The following is a 24,503-nucleotide window of genomic DNA, read 5'->3' on the forward strand; positions in this document are numbered from 1 at the left end:
TTGACAGTTGAGGTGTCAGGACACCTAGTGGCAAAGACACAAGTAACAGCAAATGCTTTAAAGATTCCTTTGGCTCACTGCAAGAATGACATGACAAAGTCCGTTTGACTTGAGCTGTTCACAGAACTATTCACAGAGCTATTTCCTTATCTTGAAATAGCACGAGCTCCCCAAAGCAGAGTGTGTCACCGGCCCTTCAAGCTGTGTTTACATTGCTGACTATAAGGGGGAGGGAGTTTCTCAGAAGTGCTCTCCTTTCATTTTCTTTTTACATGCGCCGGCGAAACAATATGGCCAAGAAACTTGTTCTCTGCCTCTTAACCCTGTGCCTGGTAAGTCGTTTTTCCTCCACATATCACCTCCCTGTAATCATTGAAATACCTGTTACTAGCCACAACATTCTTATTCAGAAGCATTCTGTCAGTCTGTTGTTTTGAGAGTTTTTGCCAACAGTTCTGAAGGAAGGCTGCATGAGAAACGGTAGTCAGAGAGTGGCAGGGTTTGAAACTGTATCCCAAATGGTTGGTTTGGTTTACTGTTTTGAACAGCGTGGTTGCTGACCCAGAAACAGTTTGTTTTTCTCTTGTGTAGGGGAAAAGAAGGTACTTTGAGAAGCTTGCACCTCAATAAAGATTATTAAAGCCTTTTTTAAAAAACCACAAATTAAAAGCATTAATTCATAAACTATTGGATGCAGCCTGTACAGTAAATTCCTTTTCTTATCTGGCTATGCAACTATCACCAGCACATGATGGTGGTTTTTTCCTTCCCTCAAACGACTAGGTTAGGTAAGTTAAAATCTTTGGATACTTAGTTTATTATAATGCAATGCTGAGTTGTGTCAATAGGAAGTTGCTCATTGTTGTCAACTGGTTGGGACTTCAGCTTTCTTCCTGAATGTATTATTCACAAATATATTTCAGAGAAGCAACAAATCTCTCGCTCTTAGCACGATGCACTTTAATATCTATGGTTGACTGAGTTATTTTACTTTACAAATTAATCAAAGGGAAGTCCCAAGAAAAACTTGAAGGAAAGAGGAAGATGATACGTGGTAACTGTCAAGTCTGGGCATATGCCGTTGAGCTCAAGTCAGTAAGAAAGTACCTATGAGTCATTAAGTGTTATTGTATTCATGTAATAGAATAATATAACAGAATTTTCCATCCTGTGGACCACCACCTCATGCTAGATATGGTATTTTTATGTGCTCTGTTCTGTAGAAAAAGTCCCTGTCTTTTTTTCCCTTTTTCTTTTAAACTAGTGCATTAGGGACAAGATTCTAGATCTTCCTGTCATGCTAACTTTCTAGACACATGGACACATTTCACTTGAGGACTATTGTCTTTTCGGAAAATGCCATAATGCATTGAAATGCAATATTTATATATTCTCTCTCTCTCTCTCTCTCTCTCTCTCTCTCTCTCTCTCTCTCTCTCTCTCATATAGGCATTTGATTTTATTACTCCTGGACCATTGCATGAGAATGTGTCTATGTCTATGACGCCCAGAGCACATAAGAAACCTGGGCCAGTGAAAAGTATTTTTAAGCGGAATGTTATTGGGTGTCGGAATGATACACAATATCAGTTTCAAGATCTTTGCTGTGATAGTTGTAAGCCCGGTAGGTATGATTGTAAGATAACTGAGAAGCATTTCCATTTTCAATAGTGGAGAGCTGAAACACGGGTGCATTTTAGGAACATGCTCACCCCTATGGAACACTCAGCCTCTCCAGGCAGCTTTATACTTTGTTTTTGCATGAACCTGATTACAAGGCAGTAAATGTTAGAGGGAAATGAATTAGGTTCTCATTGCCAAGGCAACCAGACTGATGCTCCTTCTCTCTCTCTCATCCAGTTAGAGCAGAATACAGATGGGGAAACACATTGAAGCCCTGTGCAGGCATTCTAGTCCCCCATGAGGGAGTGGCTAGGGAAACCCAGCCAGATGGGTGGGGTATAAATAATAAAACTATTATTATTATTATTATTATTATTATTATTATTATTATTATTACAGCCGAGATAAGTGTGCTAACTCTGGCCTCTGTTGCCATCACCATCACATTTCATGTGTCATTCTCATAAGGTTATTTAAAAGGAAAGCGTTTGAATATTACTCTGTCAAGCTCCACTTAAGTCACATTATTAAATAGTTTGGAAATGGATACCTGTTTAACCTAATCACTATCTGGTTAGCATTGTTCCTGCAGTGATTTGGTACTTAGGTGGTGCTGAACAAGACAAAGTGATTCAGGAAATCTGAGACATTCAAGTGAATCACACCATCTTAATGTTTAAACTGCTTTTTTGTTTTTTTAAAATAGGTTCCTTTGCTAAACGGAAAGGTTGCACAAAGGAAAATCCTACAACTTTTTGTGAAAAATGCATAGATGGGGAAGAGTATATGGATAACTACAATTATCACCCTGAATGTCTGCGATGTGGTCACTGTGACACTCTCCATGGTATGTTCGCAATCTAGAACTATTGGTTGTTATGCATATTGCATTAGAGAGAAATGTTTTAAGTGCATGTCTTTGCAGAAAGCCTAGCATGTGCACGATCCACCTACAACACAGAGAAAAGGCTTCTTGTCTCCCTACACATGTTCCTCCGTATATGCATCAGATTGCATGCTGGGTAAGGTGGTGGTGGCAGCCATTGCACACACTGGCCTCTAGGGGATGGGAACCAAATAACAGAAGAGAACTCTTATTTATTAAAACAGCAAACATTATGTGCTGCTGTGGTGAAGACATGTAGACACATGGAACAAAATAGAACACAATGGGTGCAATATAGAAGTTATATTCTGATTTTCATCAACTGAAGACTCTTAAATATATGATCAAGCCTTTGGCTTTTCATTGAACTTCAAGAACACTTAGAATCACAGAGCTGAAGGGGCCTTGCCAATCATCTGTTTCTTTGCAGGGAATACAAGGCTACAGCAGCCCCTAACAGATGGCTGCCCAGCCTCTGCTTGAAGACCACCAGTACTTGGTTGCTTTGTTGACTTGTCCTTACCATTAAGAAGTGTCTCCTAATGTTTTCCAGAAAATCATTGGGCCGTAAGCCAGCATGCAGCTATTCCCTGCCATTTCCATGGAGGAACAGAAGCACGCATGCACGTGAAAGGTGGGAGGGTAGCAGCAAGTCTGATAAAGTCCACTGGTGTGAATGAAATTTAGCACACCTTGGTGGCATAACACACTAGGTAATGCAGTGTAAACAGAACATTAGAAACTGGGGAAGAAGTACTAGCATTATAACCAGGAAACCTAACACAACAATCCCAATGGACCTCTTTTTTGTGACAGTCCTTCAGGAATCAGCTTTGTTTCTCTTCAGATTCAGTCCAATTCATCTGAGTCTTCAAAACCTGCCCACTATAAAAAGAACCAGTTCATTCATATATATATATATATATATATATATATATATATATATATATATATATATAAAATGTTTCTATTTATTTTAGGTTTTGAAGTTGAAAAGAATTGTACCATCCACCAGAACATAAAATGTAGATGTAGGTCTGGCTACTTCTGCAATTCTTCTGAACCATGCCGCCACTGTGATCCATGTGATGAGTAAGTCTCCTGCACAGTTACTGACTAAAGGGCAATTTGAATGAAAAACAGGGACCGGAGACAGGATCTAAAGCATTTTTGAATTGTAGATCTTGCATTTGAACCTCTGAACCTGCTCCCAATATATGTGGTCTCGGAAATATACAGTATCCACCCCAAAGTTCTAAACACCTATTGCTTTGATGAGATAGGGTTGACTAGGGATGCACGAATCCTTTAAATTGAACACAGTTTTGTATGCGATATTCCCTGCAGTGCACATTTTGTACAGTTTACAACACTCTGCTCCTTAAATATGCATTTTTGTATGATTTTCTAGGCACTGCTCTTGAAACACACCCTTTGCACATCATATTTCCCCCTGCAAAATAGTTGTTTTTATGTATTTCCCCCATAAAATCTGCATTTTTTTGTATGCACTTTCCCATAAAAGATACAGATCCCCGAATTCGAGCAATGCAAACCATCAACCTCTAAGGAGCCACAGATTTTGCACCCCTGCTCTGTATTCATAGGAATGCAACCCTCGATGGTCTGATTTGAAACTTTGTCCAAATCACAGGCTACTCATTATGGACTACCATAAAATAAGTAAATCCAGAAGGAAGAGAATGCACAATAATTTCCAAACACTAGGTGGCATCTTTGCTCTTCTTCCATGTGTTTCCAAACATTCTCTGGGTGTGTTTTGGAGTGGAGCATAATCTGAAGCTTGGCCAATGGTGAGGGACGATGTACAACCATAACCACACTTTCCAGCTTCTCCGTAATGGACTCTAAGTTTCACCTAAACAGGGACCTGAACCTAGCCTAGAAAGCGACTGAGGAGTGCACGTGCTTATGCTTCAAAGTCATTTTCTGGAGCAGAATGGAATAAGGGTGTGCATCATTAGCAATAAGTATTGGATACTCCAGGCATGGTATATAAATACCAAGAGCCCACTCTTTTGCTTTTGCATAGTTTAAGGATGGGAAATCAGTGGCTTTCCAGATGTTGGACTTCAACTCCCATCGTTCCTGGCTATTCTCTATGCTGGCAGGGGCTGATGGGAGTTGGAGTCCCGACAGCAGCTGGAGAGCTACTGATTCCATATCCTTGGCCTAGCCTGTGGAACAGTGCCTTCTATTTGTTTCACATAAAGTTCTAGCTTCCAGCTCTGGCCATTGGTATCAGAGACTCTGAGCTGGAAAGTCGAAAGATCTAGACTGCAGCTTCTGGGAGGTCCAGCTTGACAATGTCATTGGAGGATACATTCCTCCAAAAGAAACTTCAAAATTCCTATATCATAATAAGAAACTCAAAAAGCAATAACTTGAGGAAATTGACTATTTTCCTCTGTTCCATTGACAGATGACCTAATCTTTCCATTGTTTTCAAATAATTTATTCACAGGTGTAAAGGTGGTAAAATTCTAGAAAATTGCACCCAAACCAATAACACCAGATGTGACAGAACAGGTAACTGTTGGGATCTTTGACTTAGCTCTGAAATATACCTTAAACAAGGGAATGATTACAAAAGAAGAGTTGGCTTTCGGTCTGCTGTTTCAGATCCATGACAACTTCAGTTTTCAGTCAGCCAAACTTTGGCCATCCTATCACTGGTCACTGGTTGGAGTGGGGTTGAGACCTCTCCTACATACAGCGCTCACCACTCTGCCTTGGGGTGGGTGGGAAGTGAAAGTCGGCATCGATTGCTCAAAAACTCAACAGCCACAGAGTGAAACTAACAGTTGTGTGAATGGGCTGTCAGTTGTTTTCAACCTGACTATATTTAAGGGGATGTTTGCATTTTGTACTGAGTGTGGTGGGGCTGGATTTCATTTGTTCATTCTACCCATAAAATGGCTTTGTGTCAAAGCTGAGCCTCATGAAGCAGAGACCTGCCATGTGAGCCATATAAGTCTAAAATGCTTATTGGTGAAAAGTATCTGCATATTCTGTATGAAACTTTGCAATGTTCTACTTAACAGAGATTGTACAAGATAAAACAGCTTCAATTGTTGCATCCGTTGTAGTCATCATAGTCATCGTGGCGGCGATTGTCATTGGGGTAAAGTGGTATGGTAAGTTGATGCACCTTTAAACTACCTTATTTATGTTCTAAAATATTCCGCAACCTGCAATGCATGCTTGAGGGTTGTACTTAAGGCTTATGTAGCATACACATGGGTCTTCTCATGCCAGCCACATTTAAGAAAAGTTTGAGAGATTGTCTCAAGGTTCATGTGAACGTACTTCTAGAGAACTAAGGTAGCAAGCCTAACCCCTCTTACCTGGGAGTAAGCACCATTAAATTCTACATGATTTAGTTCTGAGCTGGTATTCCATCAATCTGTTTTTTTGTCCCCAGCTTGAATCCAAGGGTGGATGGGGCTAGCAGGAAGTGTAGTCTTTGTACTTCAGGAAATGGGCTTCTAAACTCCACCCAACAACTTGTTTAATCAAGGTTTTAAAACCCTGATTAAGCATACAGTCAGGAGGGGGTGCGAGAAGGAGGTGCTGTGTCACCTCACCTCCCACCCTGTCCCCACATGACTACAGACCTCTGCAGCAATCAGGATCCAACCACCCACTCATCTGGTGAGCAGAGGGTTCAGTACTGCTCAATTTGGCTGCACCTGTTCACCTGATGGAAGCAGGCTACTGGGAACAGCGCAGTGCAGGGCTGTTTGAAAGCCCTTTTGCAGACAGCCTCATGCTGTTGTTTTCAGGGGTTGCCTATCTCACCTTCTTTCCCCCTGTAATCCATCACTCCCCCTACCTTTTGACCATCTCAGATCACTGCAGGTGGGCCAACCCATCTCGAGACAATCTGGCACTGTCTCATCACAATCCAGCCCAAACCTTGATCCACCCAAATCAGTCCGATACAATTTGGGATATGGACTTTGGTCAAATCTGGTTCACAGCCCTAATGGGTACTTCTAGCCAGTGATGTAGAATTCTATGTCCCTTCCTATTGCTACTCCTGTTGTTTTATGAATGTAGTAAAACAAATAAATCATAGTTCTTTTCTGTGTGGCTGCAGTGCGTAAAAAGAAGAAAACCGCAGAGGACAATAACAAAGAGGAGCCAAATGGAATGGTGAGTATCCTTTCTTATTTTGAATACAGTGCATGACATTTACAATAAAATGGTATATAAATTTTATGAAATAAATATATAAACATAACCCAAGGAATATTGTAAGAAAGAAAACAAGGGACAATGTTTTTCCTTAGATGAAAAATAGTTTTGCTTATCTTTGTGCTGGCAATGATGAAATAGCCAGACCGGCCTAGACCAAAATCAGAACCTTGGTTATATAGTAAATTCAAAGCACATTACAGCTGGCCACATAACAAAGTCCTTTGATCTAGATATGTGTATGTCTTTTTCACATTCTTATTTTAATTGAGTTTTATAGTTAGTTGCAAAAAATAAAATAAAATGTGTCTTACTGTGTTTTAATTTATTGGAAGCCACACAGAGTGGGTGGGGTGACTCAGTCAGATGGATGGCATTTAAATAAAATTATTATTAATTATTATTATTATTATTATTATTATTATTATTATTATTATTATTATTACTATTATTATTATTATTATTATTATTATTGCTCCCCCCACTTTTACCCAACCTGAAGGCATAGTTCAGATCTAAATAATGATAGTAAAGTTCATACAAGCACTGAAATGGAGAGAGTCTGAAAGCTGCTGACGTCAATATAAAGGAAGATATTAACACAACCATATATTACATAATCTAGGGACGCAGGGGGCGCTGTGGTCTAAACCACAGAGCCTAGAGCTTGCTGATCAGAAGGTCAGCGGTGAGCTCCTGTTGTTTGGTCCCTTCTCCTGTCAACCTAGCAGTTTGAAAGCACGTCAAAGTGCAAGTAGATAAATAGGTACCGCTCCGGCGGGAAGGTAAATGGCGTTTCCGTGAGCTGCTCTGGTTCGCCAGAAGCAGCTTAGTCATGCTGGCCACTTGTCCCGGAAGCTGTCTGCGGACAAACGCTGGCTACCTCGGCCTATAGAGTGAGATGAGTGCACAACCCCAGAGTCGTCTATGGCTGGACCTAATAGTCAGGGGTACCTTTACCTTTACCTATATTACATAATACGGCAGGTACAGTTTGTCCTGTAATAATCCTTGTTCTTGGGCTCAATAAGCATGTGTGCCTTTTTGCAAACCTCATCACAAACTGACTATTAATCTAATCAGAAGATGGAACAATTTGATGGACCTCTGTGCATCATTTGGCCATAGATGTATTTAAATGCTTCTTTAGATCACATTGAAGTCAATGGTATTTAAATGCCATGAGTAACCTTGTGTTAGTTAGATGAGGGCTTGCCAATGTGGTGTTCCCCAGGTGTTCCTGGACTACAATTCCCATCATCCCTGACCATTTTGTCATGTTTGCTGGGGCTGAAAGGAGGGCACTACATTGGCTATTCTTGTGTTAGACGATGTATCAGTAAGACACAAGGTGCCTGGTCTTGTGCCCCTGCTGCAAGGGGCCTTGCACCTGGCCTAGGGGGTGGGGCCCAGACTCACCTTGAAGAGCTAAAAGAGGCCTCTGGGAGACCCCTGGGACATTGCTGGAACAATTCTTGGGTTGGGACAACTGGCTAAAATGTTTTAAAATGTTTTAAACAGTTCTAATTTTGGTTCCTTTGTTTCGTTTTTGTCAGGTTGGTGTTGGTTAAATGTTTAGTTCCCCCCGACCCAAATTAATTACATTAATTTGGGTCGGGGGGGGGAATTCTTTCCAGTAGCACTGTTTATTGTTGTTGTAGTTAGTGGTTTCTATTGATTTATTGGTTTGTTGCTTGTATAGGATATTTTGTTTTTGACAGTGTTTGAAAAAAGAAAAAAATTCTGACCTCCTTTTTACTCTTTTGCCTAGTGTTCAGACCTTAGTTGGCACAAAGAGTCCTTAAGGAAGAGTACTTTGCAGAATGCTGTTTTTATTCTTAAAAAGTCTCCTCCAACCACGATCGACAGCTTTACACACATCAAACACAACCAGCTTTCTACCATCCAACCAACCCAACACCACACTAACATTGACCACTCTATATATACAAGTACAATTTGGTGAAAGGTTGCATGAGTCATTGTAGGCCGCTGACACATGCTGACTTAGTTCTTTTAGCATTAAAGAAACAGCGGCCAATTTTTAGCTGTAACATTTTTTAATGTTCGATGCTTTGTTTTTTTATATATGTTGTAAGCTGTCCTTAGAGGAAATGGAGCCTCTCCGTTATCCAGGTATGGAAATATATATATGATGATTTCATTGTTGTTGTTGTTGTTGTTGTTGTTGTTGTTATTTATTGAATTTATATACTGCCCTATACCCGGAGGTCTCAGTGTGGTTCACAGAATAAAATCAAAATATAAAAGCACAAAATACATAATCAAAATAAAAACAACCCAATAACCCCCCCAAAAAACCCACCACATTTTAAAAGGGCATAGGCATGTTGGCCTGTATACAGGGGTGGAGGAAGGGGGTGCTGTGGGGGCAGGATGCCCCGGGTGTCACCACTGACAAAACGCCGGGTGGCACTCACCGCGGGGCCTGCAGCATGCCTGAGCCAAGCGTCTCTCCAGGGAGTGACACAGCAGCGTGGGCATCCGCTGGCTCCGTCTGCCCCAAACGGTCCGCCCGCTGCCTTCCTCCCAGCTGTAGGGCGACTATGTGGGAGGAGGCAGGCAGATTCCAGAGGCCCCACGGAGTGTTCTGGCCTGGCTCGTCCTGTCTTGTGGGTGGCTGGCCCCGCCCCTGAGTGCAGGGCACACACAGCCCCAGGCGCCCGGTCGGCTTGCTCTCCCACTGCCTGTATAGCACAGATTTGGCCATGGTATCATCTTAGTTACAGCACAGACTTTTGCAGTATGCTCTACTTTTAGCAGAGTCTGGAAACTTCAGCTGGTTCCGAATGTGGCAGCTAAATTATAAACTGGAGCTGCCTTCTTAGGAGCATGTTAGGAACTGCACTGGTTTCCAATTGTTTCTGGACCTAATTCAAAGTGCTGTGGCGATCTTTAAAGCTTTTTATCATTTGGGACAAGTTTATCTGAAGGACCCCTTACAGGCAAACCTGCAATAAGGCCTCCTATGTGTTTCATCTACATTGTCAGGAATAGGTAGAGGACCTTATTGGTAGTCATCATTTATGGAACTCCAGAGAGAAGAGGAAAGCAGGGGCTGTCTAATGGTCTTCCACTATATGGATAAGACCATTCTTTTTAGAATTGGACAGTTCAGTGGTTGTCAGGGACTGGACTGAGGAGGAATGCTGGAGACCGCCTCCCCCTCCTTCTGAACCTTCCAGAGAAGAGGAAGACAGTATTGATTTACAACAGTGGTTTGCAGAAGGTCACAGCTCAGAGATAGAAGAGGGACAAAGATGAGAAATAATGAGGGAGGGGAGGAGCAGAGCCAGAGCAGCTGGTTGACACGTTATCATTAGAAAGCATTCCAGACCCACCTTCTCCCAGAACTCAGCGAGCAGTGAAAGTGGGAGAGAAGAAAGCTAAGAGGCAAATGGCCTTAAGCAGCCACCATAAAGGGGGTGGTGCTGTTGACGATTAAGAAGGGAAGGGGGGAGGAGATTATTTGGAGCAATGCCATTACCCCAAGAGGCAACATTTCTAAGCTTCTCTCTGTGAACAATGAATAAAAGACATTGGTAAGAACTTATTATCTATCTATCACTGGCAGTCTGGCGTGAGGGGGAGAGATCAGATTCGCTGAAGCCTGATGGGTGGAGTGCAATAGGGCCAGCAATGGACCCTGTCTGGACTCTGTTGCCATCACATGATAGGAAGTGGCCCAATCTGGGAACTGGGGTAGCCAACGACAGTTTTCCAACTGATCAGCACAAGTGCCAGGGCTGTTGATACGGCACTGGCTTCCCTTCTCTATGAAGCCCACTCACTGTCGGCCAGGATTTAGTATTACATATTTAGATATGGATTCTAGTGAGACAGGTTTACATGTCTTGCTATTTTTTGGTCACTTGATTGCTTTCTTTTTCATTTGTAAAGCTGTCTAGGGAGCTTCTATGAAATTTTCTATAGCACCCTTGTCAGCTTTTCTCTCATCTCACTTTGATTAAATTAATAATAAAAGTCATGTAAAATTTTAATAAGTGAGTTAGATGTCGCATGGTAGACATATGTAACTATCTCACCCCCCTCTTTCTTTCTTTCTTTCTTTCTTTCTTTCGGAGGGGGGGGATGAATAGCATTGCTGAATCAACCCAGGTTTTAGAAAGGTAGTTGTTTGCTTTGAAAGCACACACTTCCGCAAGAGGAAAAAAATGTATCGCCTTGGAGAAAGCATTCTTGTTATAGGGACACTTTTAAGCAAGTGTAACTACTATACGACATGGGTGGCACTGTGGTCTTAACCACAGAGCCTAGGGCTTGCCGCTGAGAAGGTTTGAATCCCCATGCTGGGATGAGCTCCTGTTGCTCGGTCCCTGCTCCTGCTAACCTAGCAGTTCGAAAACACGTCTAAAGTGCAAGTAGATAAATAGGTACCGCTCTGGCAGGAAGGTAAACAGCATTTCCGTGTGCTGCTCTGGTTCTTCAGAAGCGGCTTAGTCATGCTGGCCACATGACCCGGAAGCTGTACGCCGGCTCCCTCGGCCAGTAAAGCGAGATGAGCGCCGCAACTCCAGAGTCGTCCATGACTGGACCTAACAGTCAGGGGTCCCTTTACCTTTAACTCACTACCAAGCTGTGTAAAAATGGAGGTGGAGCAGTCACACGAGAAGACAGTATCTCCTTGGAATGACATATTTATGGCTTTACATAGGCGTCATATATGTAAATGACAGTAAAATTGAGGAAAATATTAAACAGGCAACTCTCAATTTATGTGGGGGTTACATTCTGGGGATAGCATGTAAAGCCAAAATCAAGTATAATCAAAACACATTAGGTTCAATGGCAGGTGGGATTGACAAAGTCTTTTCCCCCAGAACCTGCCCCCTTTCTCCCTACTTTTTTTTTTTTAAAAGCAAACAAACAAACACAATTTTTTGGGTAAACACTTAAAGATGAATGAGTGCAAGTTAAATGTGCATAAGCTGCGAGTTACCTGTTTATGCAGATAATATGTTGTTGTGGGTTTAGGGGGTCAGTCTGGGTGTTAACCGAGTACCTTCTCATTCTTGGGTCCCCACACACAGTGAAGGCCAAAATCTGTTGCTGAACTCATTGGACAAGGTTCTTTGCAAGACCATGGGCTTCTCTGGACAATTAAATGTCCTCAACAGCAACCCAAAAGAATGAGCTAGGTTGCAAGAGCAAAAAATGTTGTGGTGCCCTCCTGACTAATGCACGAGCCTTTTCTCGACCCCCTCACCTAGCTGCTATGTAGGAGAGAGATAGGGGGACAGTTGGGTGTGAGCTAAGCTAGAAGCAGGCTGGGAGCTGGAACATGCTTGCTCTGTGCTGGATCCAAAACTGTGATGAATGAAGAAGGAAGACCTTTGGGGTCAATAATGCTGTGAGCCCCTCCATATTATGACGAGGTTGTATATATGCATAAATAAAACCATATATCCTAAAGACACCTGATCTTCATTCCAAGGAAGCCAACCCTGGGAAGCACCTGGAACCCCTCAATTCTCTCTCTGCTTGGAGATTTGGATGGTGTGTAACATTTTCCCCATTTTTCCTTTCTAGATATTGATCTGCTCCCTCACATTCCTGTTATTGCAGAGGAGATGCGGCACTCAGAAGTCATGACTTTTGTTCGGAGACTGAATGTGACGTCCAATCGCATAGATGTGATCATGAAGGATAATCCAAATGATGGTGCTGAGCAGAAAATAAAGCTGTTGGAATGTTGGTACCAAGAACATGGGATGAAAGATGCTTATAAGACTTTGATCACCACACTGAGAGACCTTCGCTTTCGTGCCACTGCTGATAAGATTGAACAAAAAATAAATGGTGCAAGAAAATAGCAATCAGGCTCCTTCCTGATCACTGGTTTATATACATTCAGTTGATCTTCTGCTCACCTCATGCTTTCGTTGGTGTCATCAAATAGCAGATTGGCTACAAAGTGTATGACTTCATTCTGTTCTCTTAATCCAGTGTTTCTCAATGAGGGGTGCATGAGGATCTAAAGGGAAGGAGGGTATGAGTGCTTCCATGATATTTAAATTCTTTAGAAGTTCAAATGAAATAAAGGAGCCTCGTTTGAAGAGGAGCATGAGATTTGTATAGCAGAGAAAAGGAGGCATGGATTAAAAAAAAGATTGAGTTAATTCTTCAATGAATGGGATCACACTAATTCAGGAAAACAAAGCAAATAATCATGAAATCTTTCTTCTTTCGCTGGCAGAAAAAGAAAATTGATTTGTCAACCCAAAATTCAAAATTTGGGAATATTCAGCACAGCTCTCTTTCTAAAGTGCTGAAACAATACTGTTTGCAGACCAGCACTGTTTATGTGTTTGTTTATCACTGCAAGAGAGTGGGTCTTTTCATTGGTGGCACCCTGGCTGTGTCATGCCCTGCCCAGAGTGGCTTGGCTGCTTGGTGCCTGCCTTGGAGTGAATTTAGTGCTAGTCAAAAACCTTAATATTATTTTCTAGGCCTTTTAATCTGTTTTAGCTTTAAGCTACTTTTGCTTTCTGTGACTGCATTGATACTTCTTTGTTTTTATTGTTATTGAATTTCACATGGTTTTATTTCTCCTTGTAAGTCACCCAAGAATGCTGTTGCAGCCTATAAAATCGGTTCAGCCTGTAAATATGTAAATAAACAGTTTATTTTAAAAGGTATCACTATTCTCCAGTATTCTCTCCTCATGAAAAGATGGATCCTATATAAATTGCCTGTGAAATTTCTTACCATTCAAAGAATATTATGATTTGTTCCAGCACCTTCATCTGAAACCCGCCTACAAATTTCTATATACCCATTCTGAACATCCTCCAAAGGCCAATTAGGCCTGGCAACAGAGATGTTTGAATGCAACTCACCCATTTTTACATGTTTGCAAATAACAGCTGGGTGTGTGTGGTCCGTATTAGGACATGATGCAAGAACACCGTCACTTTAGTGCTGTGCCATTTGCCAAAATGGAAATTGCAACCCCTCCAAGTATATTTTGCCCCATTAAGAGGAGAGCAAGCGAGAGAGCGAGAGATCTACATATATACATTCCCCCCCCCCCAACAGTGCAAATAGTATGTTTTACCCTAGTGTATGCAGGACGCGGGTGGCGCTGTGGGTTAAACCACAGAGCCTAGGACTTGCCGATGAGAAGGTCGGCGGTTTGAATCCCCGCGACAGGGTGAGCTCCCATTGCTCGCTCCCTGCTCCTGCCAACCTAGCAGTTCGAAAGCATGTCAAAGTGCAAGTAGATAAATAGGTACCGCTCTGGCGGGGAGGTAAATGGCGTTTCCGTGCGCTGCCTTGGTTCGCCAGAAGCAGCTTAGTCAAGCTGTACACCGGCTCCCTTGGCCAATAAAGCGAGAGGAGCACTGCAACCCCAGAGTCGGTCACGACTGGACCTAATGGTCAGGGGTCCCTTTACCTTTACCTTTATGCATTTTGTACCCATTCCATGGCTGGAGAACTGCAATGCAAAATTTGGAGAAGCATGAGTTTTGAATGAGGACTGAATGTTTCAGAAAGCACAAATGCTAACTGAATTGAATTTCTGCCCCATCCCTACTATGGGGTCAAACAGATTTTCCCTGCCATTACTTTCTAGAAATGGCCCTGCGGATGGGGGTCTCTAACTCCCAAACTACAGGCTCTAAGACTGGATGTGTTGGGTCAAGCAGGAAAAAAAGAAATGGGGGGAGGAGGAGAAAATGACTCAAATATTTCAGGAGCCAGACCAAGCTCTCCTGCTCACAAAGGAGACATGAAGCTGATGTAGATTATACCCTTTCCTTCCTAAAAGGTGCACAGACCTAGGATTTCCGTCTGGTGGTGAACTTTAGATAGAATGGAATTTCCCCAGCAGCTGTGGCTATTCAAACCTTTCTTCTTCTCTTCCTCTTTTTTATTTTTATTTTAAGAAAAGCACCTCAGGAATGAGTCATTCCCTCCCAAGAGAAATGTGTAGGCCTGGCCTATATATTAAATGAGGGCTGTAACAGTGGTTTCAACCTTTTCTCCATAGTTCAAGAGGCAAAAGTCATTCCAATCCCCCCCCCAAAAGAAAAAAACACCAAAAGGGGGAAGGAAGAGAAATTAAAACATTTGCACAAATAATAGCAATGCATGTGTTTATTAGGAGAAAGTTACACCCAAAGCTGCACAGCGCGGGTGGCGCTGTGGGTTAAAGCCTCAGCGCCTAGGACTTGCCGATCGAAAGGTCGGCAGTTCGAATCCCCGTGGCGGGGTGCGCTCCCGCTGCTCGGTCCCAGCGCCTGCCAACCTAGCAGTTCGAAAGCACCCCCGGGGGCAAGTAGATAAATAGGGACCGCTTACTGGCGGGAAGGTAAACGCCGTTTCTGTGTGCTGCACTGGCTCGCCAGATGCAGCTTGTCACGCTGGCCACGTGACCTGGAAGTGTCTCCGGACAGCGCTGGCTCCCAGCCTATAGAGTGAGATGAGCGCACAACCCTAGAGTCTGGCAAGACTGGCTCGAATGGGCAGGGGTACCTTTACCTTTTTACACCCAAACACTGATGAATTGTCATGAGGATTTTAAAAAGAAATTAATCACAAATTGCTACAAAAATGTGTAGAGCCAAATTTGACATTGGCAAAAGGAGAAACAGAGAACAAACATTGACAGGTCTTTCCAAGGCTTTTGAGAGCATTCTCATTGAAACCAGCCGGGCTTACGTCTAAGCAGACCCCATCAGCTTGGGGAGTCTGTGATAGCCATGGTGAACGTTGAAGCAGGGCAGTCTGTTATTCCATATGCCTTAAATCTGAACTCTTTTTCCAGTCTGCCAGTCTGTGGTCTCTGAGAGTACAGTGGTACCTCAGGTTACAGACACTTCAGGTTGCAGACACTTCAGGTTACAGAGTCCGCTAACCCAGAAATAGTACTTCAGGTTAAGAATTTTGCTTCAGGATGAGAACAGAAATCGTGCGGCGGCAGCGGGAGGCCCCATTAGCTAAAGTGGTACCTCAGGTTAAGAACAGTTTCAGGTTAAGAATGGACCCAAAGGTACCACTGTACTCCTGTTCTCCAAGTTAATGCAGTCCTCAACAGGAAAAGAGGTTTCCTGAGCTGTTATGTGATATTTGTATGATGGGGAGAAAGTCAAACATCCTTAACATAATCAATCAACTGAATGTGTTTTCCCTTTGTGGAAGTATCCTCCAGATGGCAGCATTCTAATAAGAAATAAATTCAGGAAGTTGGTGTCTTTTTTTTCCAGGAAAGAAAACCGAGTTCCAATTTTTTAACATGTTTTTTTACTTTTTAAAAAAATGAGATTGAGCCCCAAAATCCTTCCAGCACCCAATCCTTGTCTACCAGTCACACAACTATTGGTGTTGAAAGTCCTCTATGCTGACTGTCCTAAGATCTTCCAGAGCGTGGAGCCAAACAACCACTATACCAAGAATGGTGCTGGCAGCTGTTTCCCCCCCAGGAGGGAAATGAATGAATTGGATTGCTAAAAACAAACAAACTGCCAAACTCATTTCTAGAAATTACTGCCTTTCACACAGCCTGCCACAATTATTTTAGCATTATTAATATATATATAGCTATAAAATGATCTGTGCAAGTTATGTTGCTCAAGTTTCAGTTATACATGAAACCTTAAACTCAGGGCTGCAGCTTATCGGTTAGGTTAATCTCTCTGAAATTTACTGGTGGACCATAAAAGTGCCCCAATTAATTGTCAAGCAGTTTTAAAAGAACTGCTTTAATACAAATATTTATAAAAGCTGCAGGTGGCAAGCATTATTATTTTTTAAAAGCTCCCCCACCAATCTCTCCCACACAGGTGAGAATGCCTCTTATAAGATTGTTACTTATATATAAATAAAAAACAAAGGGTCTTTTGCTATGGGAATATTGTTTGTAATTGTATGCAAGAGTAATTGCTTAACCTACTAACAGTGCAATCCCATACTTGTCTGCTCAGAGGTAAGTCTTTGAGTTCAATGGCACTTGCTTTTAGGTTAATGTGTGTTAGACTGCAAGCTATGCCCATGTGATTACTTGACTTTTTCAATCCCAACCATGCCTACTCAGAATTAAAACGAACTTACTCCCAAGTAAGTGGCCATAGCATTGCAGCCGGCAGATTTTTAAATGCAAGAACAGCTCTACTTAAACTCTGCTGCTGCACATCTGTAGATTATAGTAAACTCCAAGATCATATTATCAAGAATGGAGGGAGCATATATTTTAAAATATGACAGGTTGATCCAAAATTGAAATTAGAACTTTTGTAGAAGAAGCAATGCAAACTTTTATCTTCTTTGTTATTATTGGAAGTCATAAAAAATATATCATTATGGCTATCGAGTCAGCATAAGGTTAACACAAACCAATTCATCCATGCTATTTAGAAGTTTTGGGCACGGGTGGCTCTGTGGTCTAAACCACTGAGCCTCTTGGGCTTGCGGATCAGAAGGTTGGTGGTTCGAATCCCTGTGATGGGGTGAGCTCCCGTTGCTCGGTCCCAGCTCCTGCCAACCTAGCAGTTCGAAAGTATGCCAAAAATTGCAAGTAGATAACTAGGTGGGAAGGTGGGAAGGTAAACGGTGGGAAGGTAAACGGCGTTTCCGTGCGCTTCTCTGGTTTCGCCAGAAGCAGCTTAGTCATGCTGGCCACATGACCTGGAAAAACTGAATGCAGACAAACGCCAGCTCCCTCAGCCTGAAAGCGAGATGAGCGCCACAACCCCAGAGTTGTCTGCAACTGGACTTAACTGTCAGGGGTCCTTTACCTTTACCTTTTTATTTAGAAGTTTGTTTGTCATTGCATCGTCCCAAAGAATCTGTTTTCCAAAGCAGGAGGGCAAAAGCTTCGCCGGCAGCCATGGGACTGAGTGGTGGTTACAAGTAGCCACAAACGGAAATCATTTGGTGCCAGAGGTTCTCCATAAACTGGAATTAACTGTTCCTCATCAACCACAGATTGCATGAAGCAGATAAGCATGGTTTGCTAACCTCGATTTTAATTGCTGGTAGGAGAGCAGTGAGCAAGCACAACAACTCAGACGCACTTGGGGAAGTGGCTTTGGGGTTCATAAATAATGCTTTTAATTGCCACCAATGTATTTGTTTTAGTCCAAAGATCTGGCTTTTTTCCACACTTGCATGCTACTCCTATGAGCTACGTGACTCAAAACATGTGACAGAAATGGCCTCTTTATTGTACTTGTTCGGATTGTATAGTCAGCCCTCTACTCCACTTGAGTCTGTTTACCTTGAGACATTTCAAATTTCACCTGCCTGTTGAAGCACAGGGCTGCTTTTCTTCTTCTTCTTCTTCTTCTTCTTCTTCTTCTTCTTCTTCTTCTTCTTCTTCTTCTTCTTCTTCTTCTTCTCCTCCTCCTCCTCCTCCTCCTCCTCCTTCCAAGAGGAACTACACAAATTTAGTTAGTTATTTTGTATAAAAGTATAATCAAATATGTACACAGTGGTACCTCTGGTTACAAACTTAATTTGTTCCGGAGGTGCGTTCTTAACCTGAAAATGTTCTTAACCTGAAGCACCACTTTAGCTAATGGGGCCTCCTGCTGCTGCCATGCCGCCACCGCCCGATTTCTGTTCTCATCCTGGGGCAAAGTTCTTAACCCGAAGTACTATTTCTGGGTTAGCAGAGTCTGTAACCCGAAGTGTTTATAACCCGAGGTACCACTGTATTGGAACAGGGTACAACAGTAAAACATAAAACACGAACTATACAGTAATCATTAAAGTGCCTGCAATTTAAACAGCTGCAGACATCAGTCCACATGAAAAGGGCTTCAACAGATGCTTGAAAGTCAAGGCCAGCCCAAGTAGCTCAGTCGGTAGGGCACAAGACTCGTCATCTCAGAGTTGTGGGTTTGAGCCCCATGTTGGGCAGAATATTCCCACTGCCTTGCAGAGAGCTGGACTAGATGACCCTGGTGGTCCCTTCCAACTCTACAATTCTATGATTTCAAGACATGCAACAAACAACATAATGCACCATAATGCCAACAGAGTGCAATTAATTGGGGAATATTTGATTCCTCTTAGGAATGAGGAAGAAATGAATTCATTTCACTTTCCAAGGTGAACCTCCCTAATTTGCAATTTCTAAATCGCACCAGCCTAAGACTTATGTTCTCAAAGGAAGGGACTCACAAGTATGTTCCTCCTCCCACACCAGATGTTTGATAAGTTTTAGGACTGCAGCCTTAGGAAACCCTTTCTACATGTGTCCATCTGCTAGATAATGTCTTTGCATATGTATTGTGAAGGGTACTGGCTATATCCACCAGCCTAGTTTAAGTATGATGCTGAACAGGTAAACAGTTTGTAACTGTGCAGGCATCCACACCACCTGGATCACGTCTAGTTGTCACATCTGAGGTATCTGTTGAAATATCAATGGTACACTGTAGCACATTTTTATTTGTTAATGGCCATTGCGCTTAAATTGTCTATTCTCTGGACTGCTTTGAGCACAATGTAGTTGTGGAAAATGCAGTACAGTGGTACCTCAGGTTAAGTACTTAATTCATTCTGGAGGTCCGTTCTTAACCTGAAACTGTTCTTAACCTGAAGCACCACTTTAGCTAATGGGGCCTCCTGCTGCTGCCGCGCCGCTGGAGCACGATTTCTGTTCTCATCCTGAAGCAAAGTTCTTAACCTGAGGTAATATTTCTGGGTTAGTGGAGTCTGTAACCTGAAGCATATGTAACCTGAAGCGTATGTAACCCGAGGTACCACTGTATGTGAATATGCAGTCTACCTCCAGGCCACAGAATAATAATAATAATAATAATAATAATAATAATAATAATAACCCAGTAACTCTGGGTTGCCCCACCCCAGATCCCTGCATGAGGAAGTGACATATACAATCTGGCTCTTCAGAGAGGAACTCCTGATTAGCAATGGCTGAGGCATTCAGTTTTTGTGACTTCATATGTGAATTTCCACCTCTCAGACTAACATCCTGATACGAACTTAGTTATCCAACAGATCTTGCAGTTTTTTGAATGTCAGAGTATAGTTCTCAGCAGTTTAAACATGTAAAATATGGATGGAGATACATATTTTGATAGAAAACACACATATAAATACATATTCAAATATGTAGATGGAGAGGGTCCCCATCCCCCCCCCAAAGAAACCCTGCATAGTAGTGCAGAAATGGGACAGACTGGACTGATGACTAAAAGCTTCTTTAAGTGACACAAACCAAAACCAGACTCCATCATCCCTTCTCTTCATACAATTCCAAGAAGCAGAGTGTTACTTGGAACACACTTTAAAAACTGCTCTTCTAGACTCTCTCTTACATATTTATTTATTTTTAAGCATTAGCTTTATCTTCAGCTGACCACACCCGCAGAACAGCTTACACAAGATGAATGACAAATAAAACAGTCCCTCCAGCCGATTTACTGTCCTAGTTGCAAGATGGGCCCGGGTGTGTGTGGAAACAAACCAAGCAAACTCCGGCGCCAGTTCTTAAAGCTACAGTTGCAATGGAAACAATTCAGGGAGAGGACAGTGCAAGGGGAGCTGGTGTCCCAGCAGTTGGCTGATACATGTTTGTATGTGGTGCTCAGAGAAAAATCCCATTGATTAATCCTTCACATTTCTATAGAGCATCCAAATGTGTACAATCCTCTGCATGTCTGCTCAGAAGTAAGTCTCACTGAGTTCAATTGGCCTTACTCCCAGGTAAGCAGCTATAGAATTGCAGCCAGAATAGGCGCTGGTCCCTTAAAGAAGCTTAAAGGCAGGCCCAGCTCCAAATTTTGGTGCGTTTTGTCCATTCCCCATCACCTACATGTTCACAAGCTATGTCAAGGTAAATGACCCTTGGGCGGTTAAGCCCAGTCAAAGGCGACTATGGGGTGCGCTGCTCATCTTGCTTCAGGCTGAGGGACCTGGCGTTTGTCCGAGTCATGTGGCCAGAATGACTAAACTGCTTCTGGTGCAATAGAACACCGTGATGGAAACCAGAGTGCATGGAAATGTCATGCCTGTCAGTCTGTAGCAGAGCTGCTGAGCAAAACTCAATATCTGTCTCCACCAGTGGCACCATTACAGCAACACTCTCTGGTGCCCATTTATCAGGGTGGGACTTTTATTTGTCATTCATCTTGTGTAAGTTGTGTTGATTTGTTGTTTAGTCGTTTAGTCGTGTCCGACTCTTCGTGACCCCATGGACCAGAGCACGCCAGGCACCTCTGTCCTCCACTACTTCCCGCAGTTTGGTCAAACTCATGCTGGTAACCTCGAGAACACTATCCAACCATGTGTTGATTTACAAAGCCTTAAATAACTTTGGACACTTGCGATTGTTACCCACAGCCCTGAAGTGCAGGACTGAGCTTTTAGTGTGGAAGCCCTGCTGCCTCCCAGTAGAAACCATCCCTCCCTTGTTTTAGACATATTTGAAAATTATATTTTTTTGGATAGGCCTTTGCAATATGAATGTTCTCAAAATTTATTTATTTCCTTTAATGGTGTTTTCATTGATATTTTGTGCCAATTTTATTTTTACATGTTATACACCGCCTTGACATTTGTGTGTGTGAAAGTGTGGGTTATGAAATACATAAATAAATGAGCAAAGATTTAGTAAATACAGTAGGTAACTATTATCTCCATACTATAGATGCTTAAGTGAGAGAGAACAGCTTGCCTGAAACTGAAAATGATTTATTACATGGTAGAACCAGTCTTGGAACCAAGACCTTCCTCTGTGGAAAAACAACAACAATAAAAATAAATTTGTCCAAGCTTTTTATATTCTGTGCGTGCCACCTGATATTCATTTTATTTTATATTATATTTTTATATTCATTGAACTGCCACCTGATATTCATTTTATTTTTGCTGATTTTTGCTTTTATTATGAAACTGCTATGGAAGCTATGCTAGCCAAAGGGTAAAGGTAAAAGGACCCCTGACCATTAGGTCCAGTCACGGACGACTCTGGGTTGCAGCGCTCATCTCGCTTTACTGGCCGAGGGAGCCGGTGTACAGCTTCCAGGTCATGTGGCCAGTATGACTAAGTCGCTTCTGACGAACCAGAGCAGCGCACGGAAACGGCGTTTACCTTCCCGCCAGAGCGGTACCTATTTATCTACTTGCACTTTGACGTGCTTTCGAACTGCTAGGTTGGCCAAAGTGTAGGTCGCTAAATAAAATTATAAGAATGCAGTAATAATAATGATAACAATAAATCCCATCTCTGTCTTGAATATGTTAACATTGCCTATGCAATAAGTTATTCCAATCAATTTTCTGATGCAAACTTCTATTTAAAAGGGTTGCAGCTTCACACTACTGTTTTACTGGACCCAGCACCCATTGTCCTTTGCTGGTAAATTTGCTGCCTTTTTCTACATCAATCTCAAGGCAGAACTGTTGGGGGGTGGAATAATTACTGTTTTGCACTGCATGTATTCTTTTAATTGAAACAGAGGTGGAACATTTGGTCAGAGGTCAAGAAACAGCCTGGTTGTGGACACAGCTTTGGAATGCCATGGACCAATTGTAAATTCACAAAAGGAAATGGCATGACCGTGTACAGTAAGCACAGGACAAAGAGACATTCTAGGAAAACACATCCTCAAAGTTAAAAATTTGGGATATGTATAATCAGTTTATAAAGCATCAAGGGATTAGTGATTTTTTAAAAACACACACACACACACACACACACACACACACATACACACACACACAAATGGTGCACCAAGAAGTTTGGGGGCCAATGCTTCCTGGTCTTGAAAATACTATTGCAAAAGGGAGGGACAGCAGTGGAAGTGGAGTGGACTTAATGATGCTATTGTAAATATGTATGTGATGGTTGTAATAATTATGATAGCCTACCGTGTTTTATGGGATGTTAAGGGTGTTGCAGCTTGGCATGAACCCATGTGTACAGTGGAAAAGCTATATGGAAACCTTGAGCACTTATTAAAGAAGAAAATGAATAATAGTTTCCTGCTTTAATGTCATTTTGGGGAAATGAAAGGAAGCCAGGAAGAGGGATTTAACAACTATTGTATACTTTACTGGTTTTCTCTAATCTAAGATAATAAAAAACCTCATGAAGTAGCTTCTCTTTTTATTCAAAGAGTAAACAGTTGAAGAGATTTCTGGCATACACGAGGGATGCACTTTGCCTTCTTAAATAGTCAGCGTGTTTCTGAAACAGAGAAACAGGAAACTTTTCCAGTTAGGCTGTGTCTTCACCAGCTGGCTTCTCCGAAGGCAGTGATGCACAGGAAACAGGGCCACAATGTTAAATGTGCTTGGTATGCCCATTTGGTAAATGTGCACAAGACTAGCCAGCTCAATACGCTGTAGAGATGTTGTTCGACTCCCTTAAGCTACCAAAGCCCATGAGCAGGGCGGGTGGGAACTGAAGCCCACAACAGCATCAGGAAGGCGCCAGATTTGGTCCAAAACAATATTTTGCCTTTACATTTCAGCAGCTGTTCTGAAGGGCAAGTCTATTGGATAGGTTTGATTTTGGTCCAAAATCACAGCATACCACCCTAAAAACTCTGGCTTTCGTCTATCAGATGTGCAGCTCTGCACTGCAATATCAGACAGTGAACCCTTCCAAGGCAAGTAGACTAGACATCACCATATGGCAACCAGATTGACAAAGTTGTTGAATGGTGGATCACAGAGACAGGGAAAACTCAACCCTTTCCACACAATCATGGTTTTCATCCATATGCGTGGGAACATTTTCTATCACGTTAGTCCAGGGCCATGCCAAGACACGTTGCTCCCTGGAGCCCCCACCCATTTTGAGTATAGAATCCAGTTGGTCTGACAGTAGAATTCTTCTTCTTCAGCACTAGTGCTGTCAGCAGCACCCTCGCCTGCATCTGGGAGCAGCAGCCCAGCTTGGGGAGCACAAGGCAGGCTAGCTTAAAATTCTCTAGAGGAATGGGAGGGATGTTGACCTCCCTCGCATATCTACCTCCCTCTGCTATGGTAGGGTTGGTCCTGTTTTATGCCAGCAGATGTGGCTGCTTCACAAAGAAAAAAAAATCAATAAACGGAAGTACTTACAAACCAGTGGATTCAAATTGCAAGAAAGGAGATTCTGACTAAACGTTAGATAGAACTTTCTGGTGGTAAGAGCTGTTCAATAGTGGAATGAACTACCTTGGAAGATGGTGGACTCTCCTTCCTTGGATGATTTTAAGCGGAGGTTGGATGGTCACCTGCCAGGGATTCAGTGGGTGGCAGCTAGGGAAGGGACCTCTTTAGTGGTGGAACCCTGGTTGTGGAATCTTTCTTAAAGAAGCTCATTTTGCACCTACTTTGGAATCATTTTGACCATATATTCTTTTATTTGTAACAGAGACAGACGAACAGATCAAAACTGATACAGGATCTTATTACATTTACAACATACAAAATATATAGTCCACGTCACTAAGAATTCTTCCCCTCTCCCCAATAACTCTTTTGTAAGATGTTGCTTCTGCTTCTGCTTAAAATAGAAAACTCTTGCTTCCAGCTTCAAATTACTAATGTATTTTATGAAAGCCCTGAGTGCCAAACTTTGGCTGGAACCCAAAGGGCCCTTTCCACGTATGTCAAGAACTTCCACATGCACCCTGGCTTATTTCACCACCACTCATCAGATGGTCCTCCTGATGTTGCCTTAAAATTTGGAAATGATTTGTGTGTGGAGTGACACGGGAAGTTGCTATCAGAAGTGCGGGGAGACAGAGCTCTTAAGACCTGCCAG

At 42.4% G+C, this 24,503-nt stretch overlaps 1 protein-coding gene across 1 annotated transcript; it reads left to right on the forward strand.

Moving 5' to 3' along the window:
- Positions 1 to 212: 212 nt before the first annotated feature.
- On the forward strand, positions 213 to 13,410 carry FAS (Fas cell surface death receptor). The gene is made up of 9 exons (XM_053388661.1): positions 213 to 332; positions 1,450 to 1,624; positions 2,330 to 2,470; positions 3,490 to 3,601; positions 4,995 to 5,059; positions 5,575 to 5,667; positions 6,633 to 6,688; positions 8,830 to 8,866; positions 12,302 to 13,410. The coding sequence occupies exons 1-9, from the start codon at positions 273 to 275 to the stop codon at positions 12,583 to 12,585; spliced, it is 1,023 nt and encodes a 340-aa protein (XP_053244636.1). The 5' UTR covers positions 213 to 272; the 3' UTR covers positions 12,586 to 13,410.
- The last annotated feature ends 11,093 nt before the right edge of the window (positions 13,411 to 24,503 follow it).

The sequence above is a fragment of the Podarcis raffonei genome, chromosome 5, assembly GCF_027172205.1.
Source record: "Podarcis raffonei isolate rPodRaf1 chromosome 5, rPodRaf1.pri, whole genome shotgun sequence".
Taxonomy (NCBI): Eukaryota; Metazoa; Chordata; class Lepidosauria; order Squamata; family Lacertidae; genus Podarcis; species Podarcis raffonei.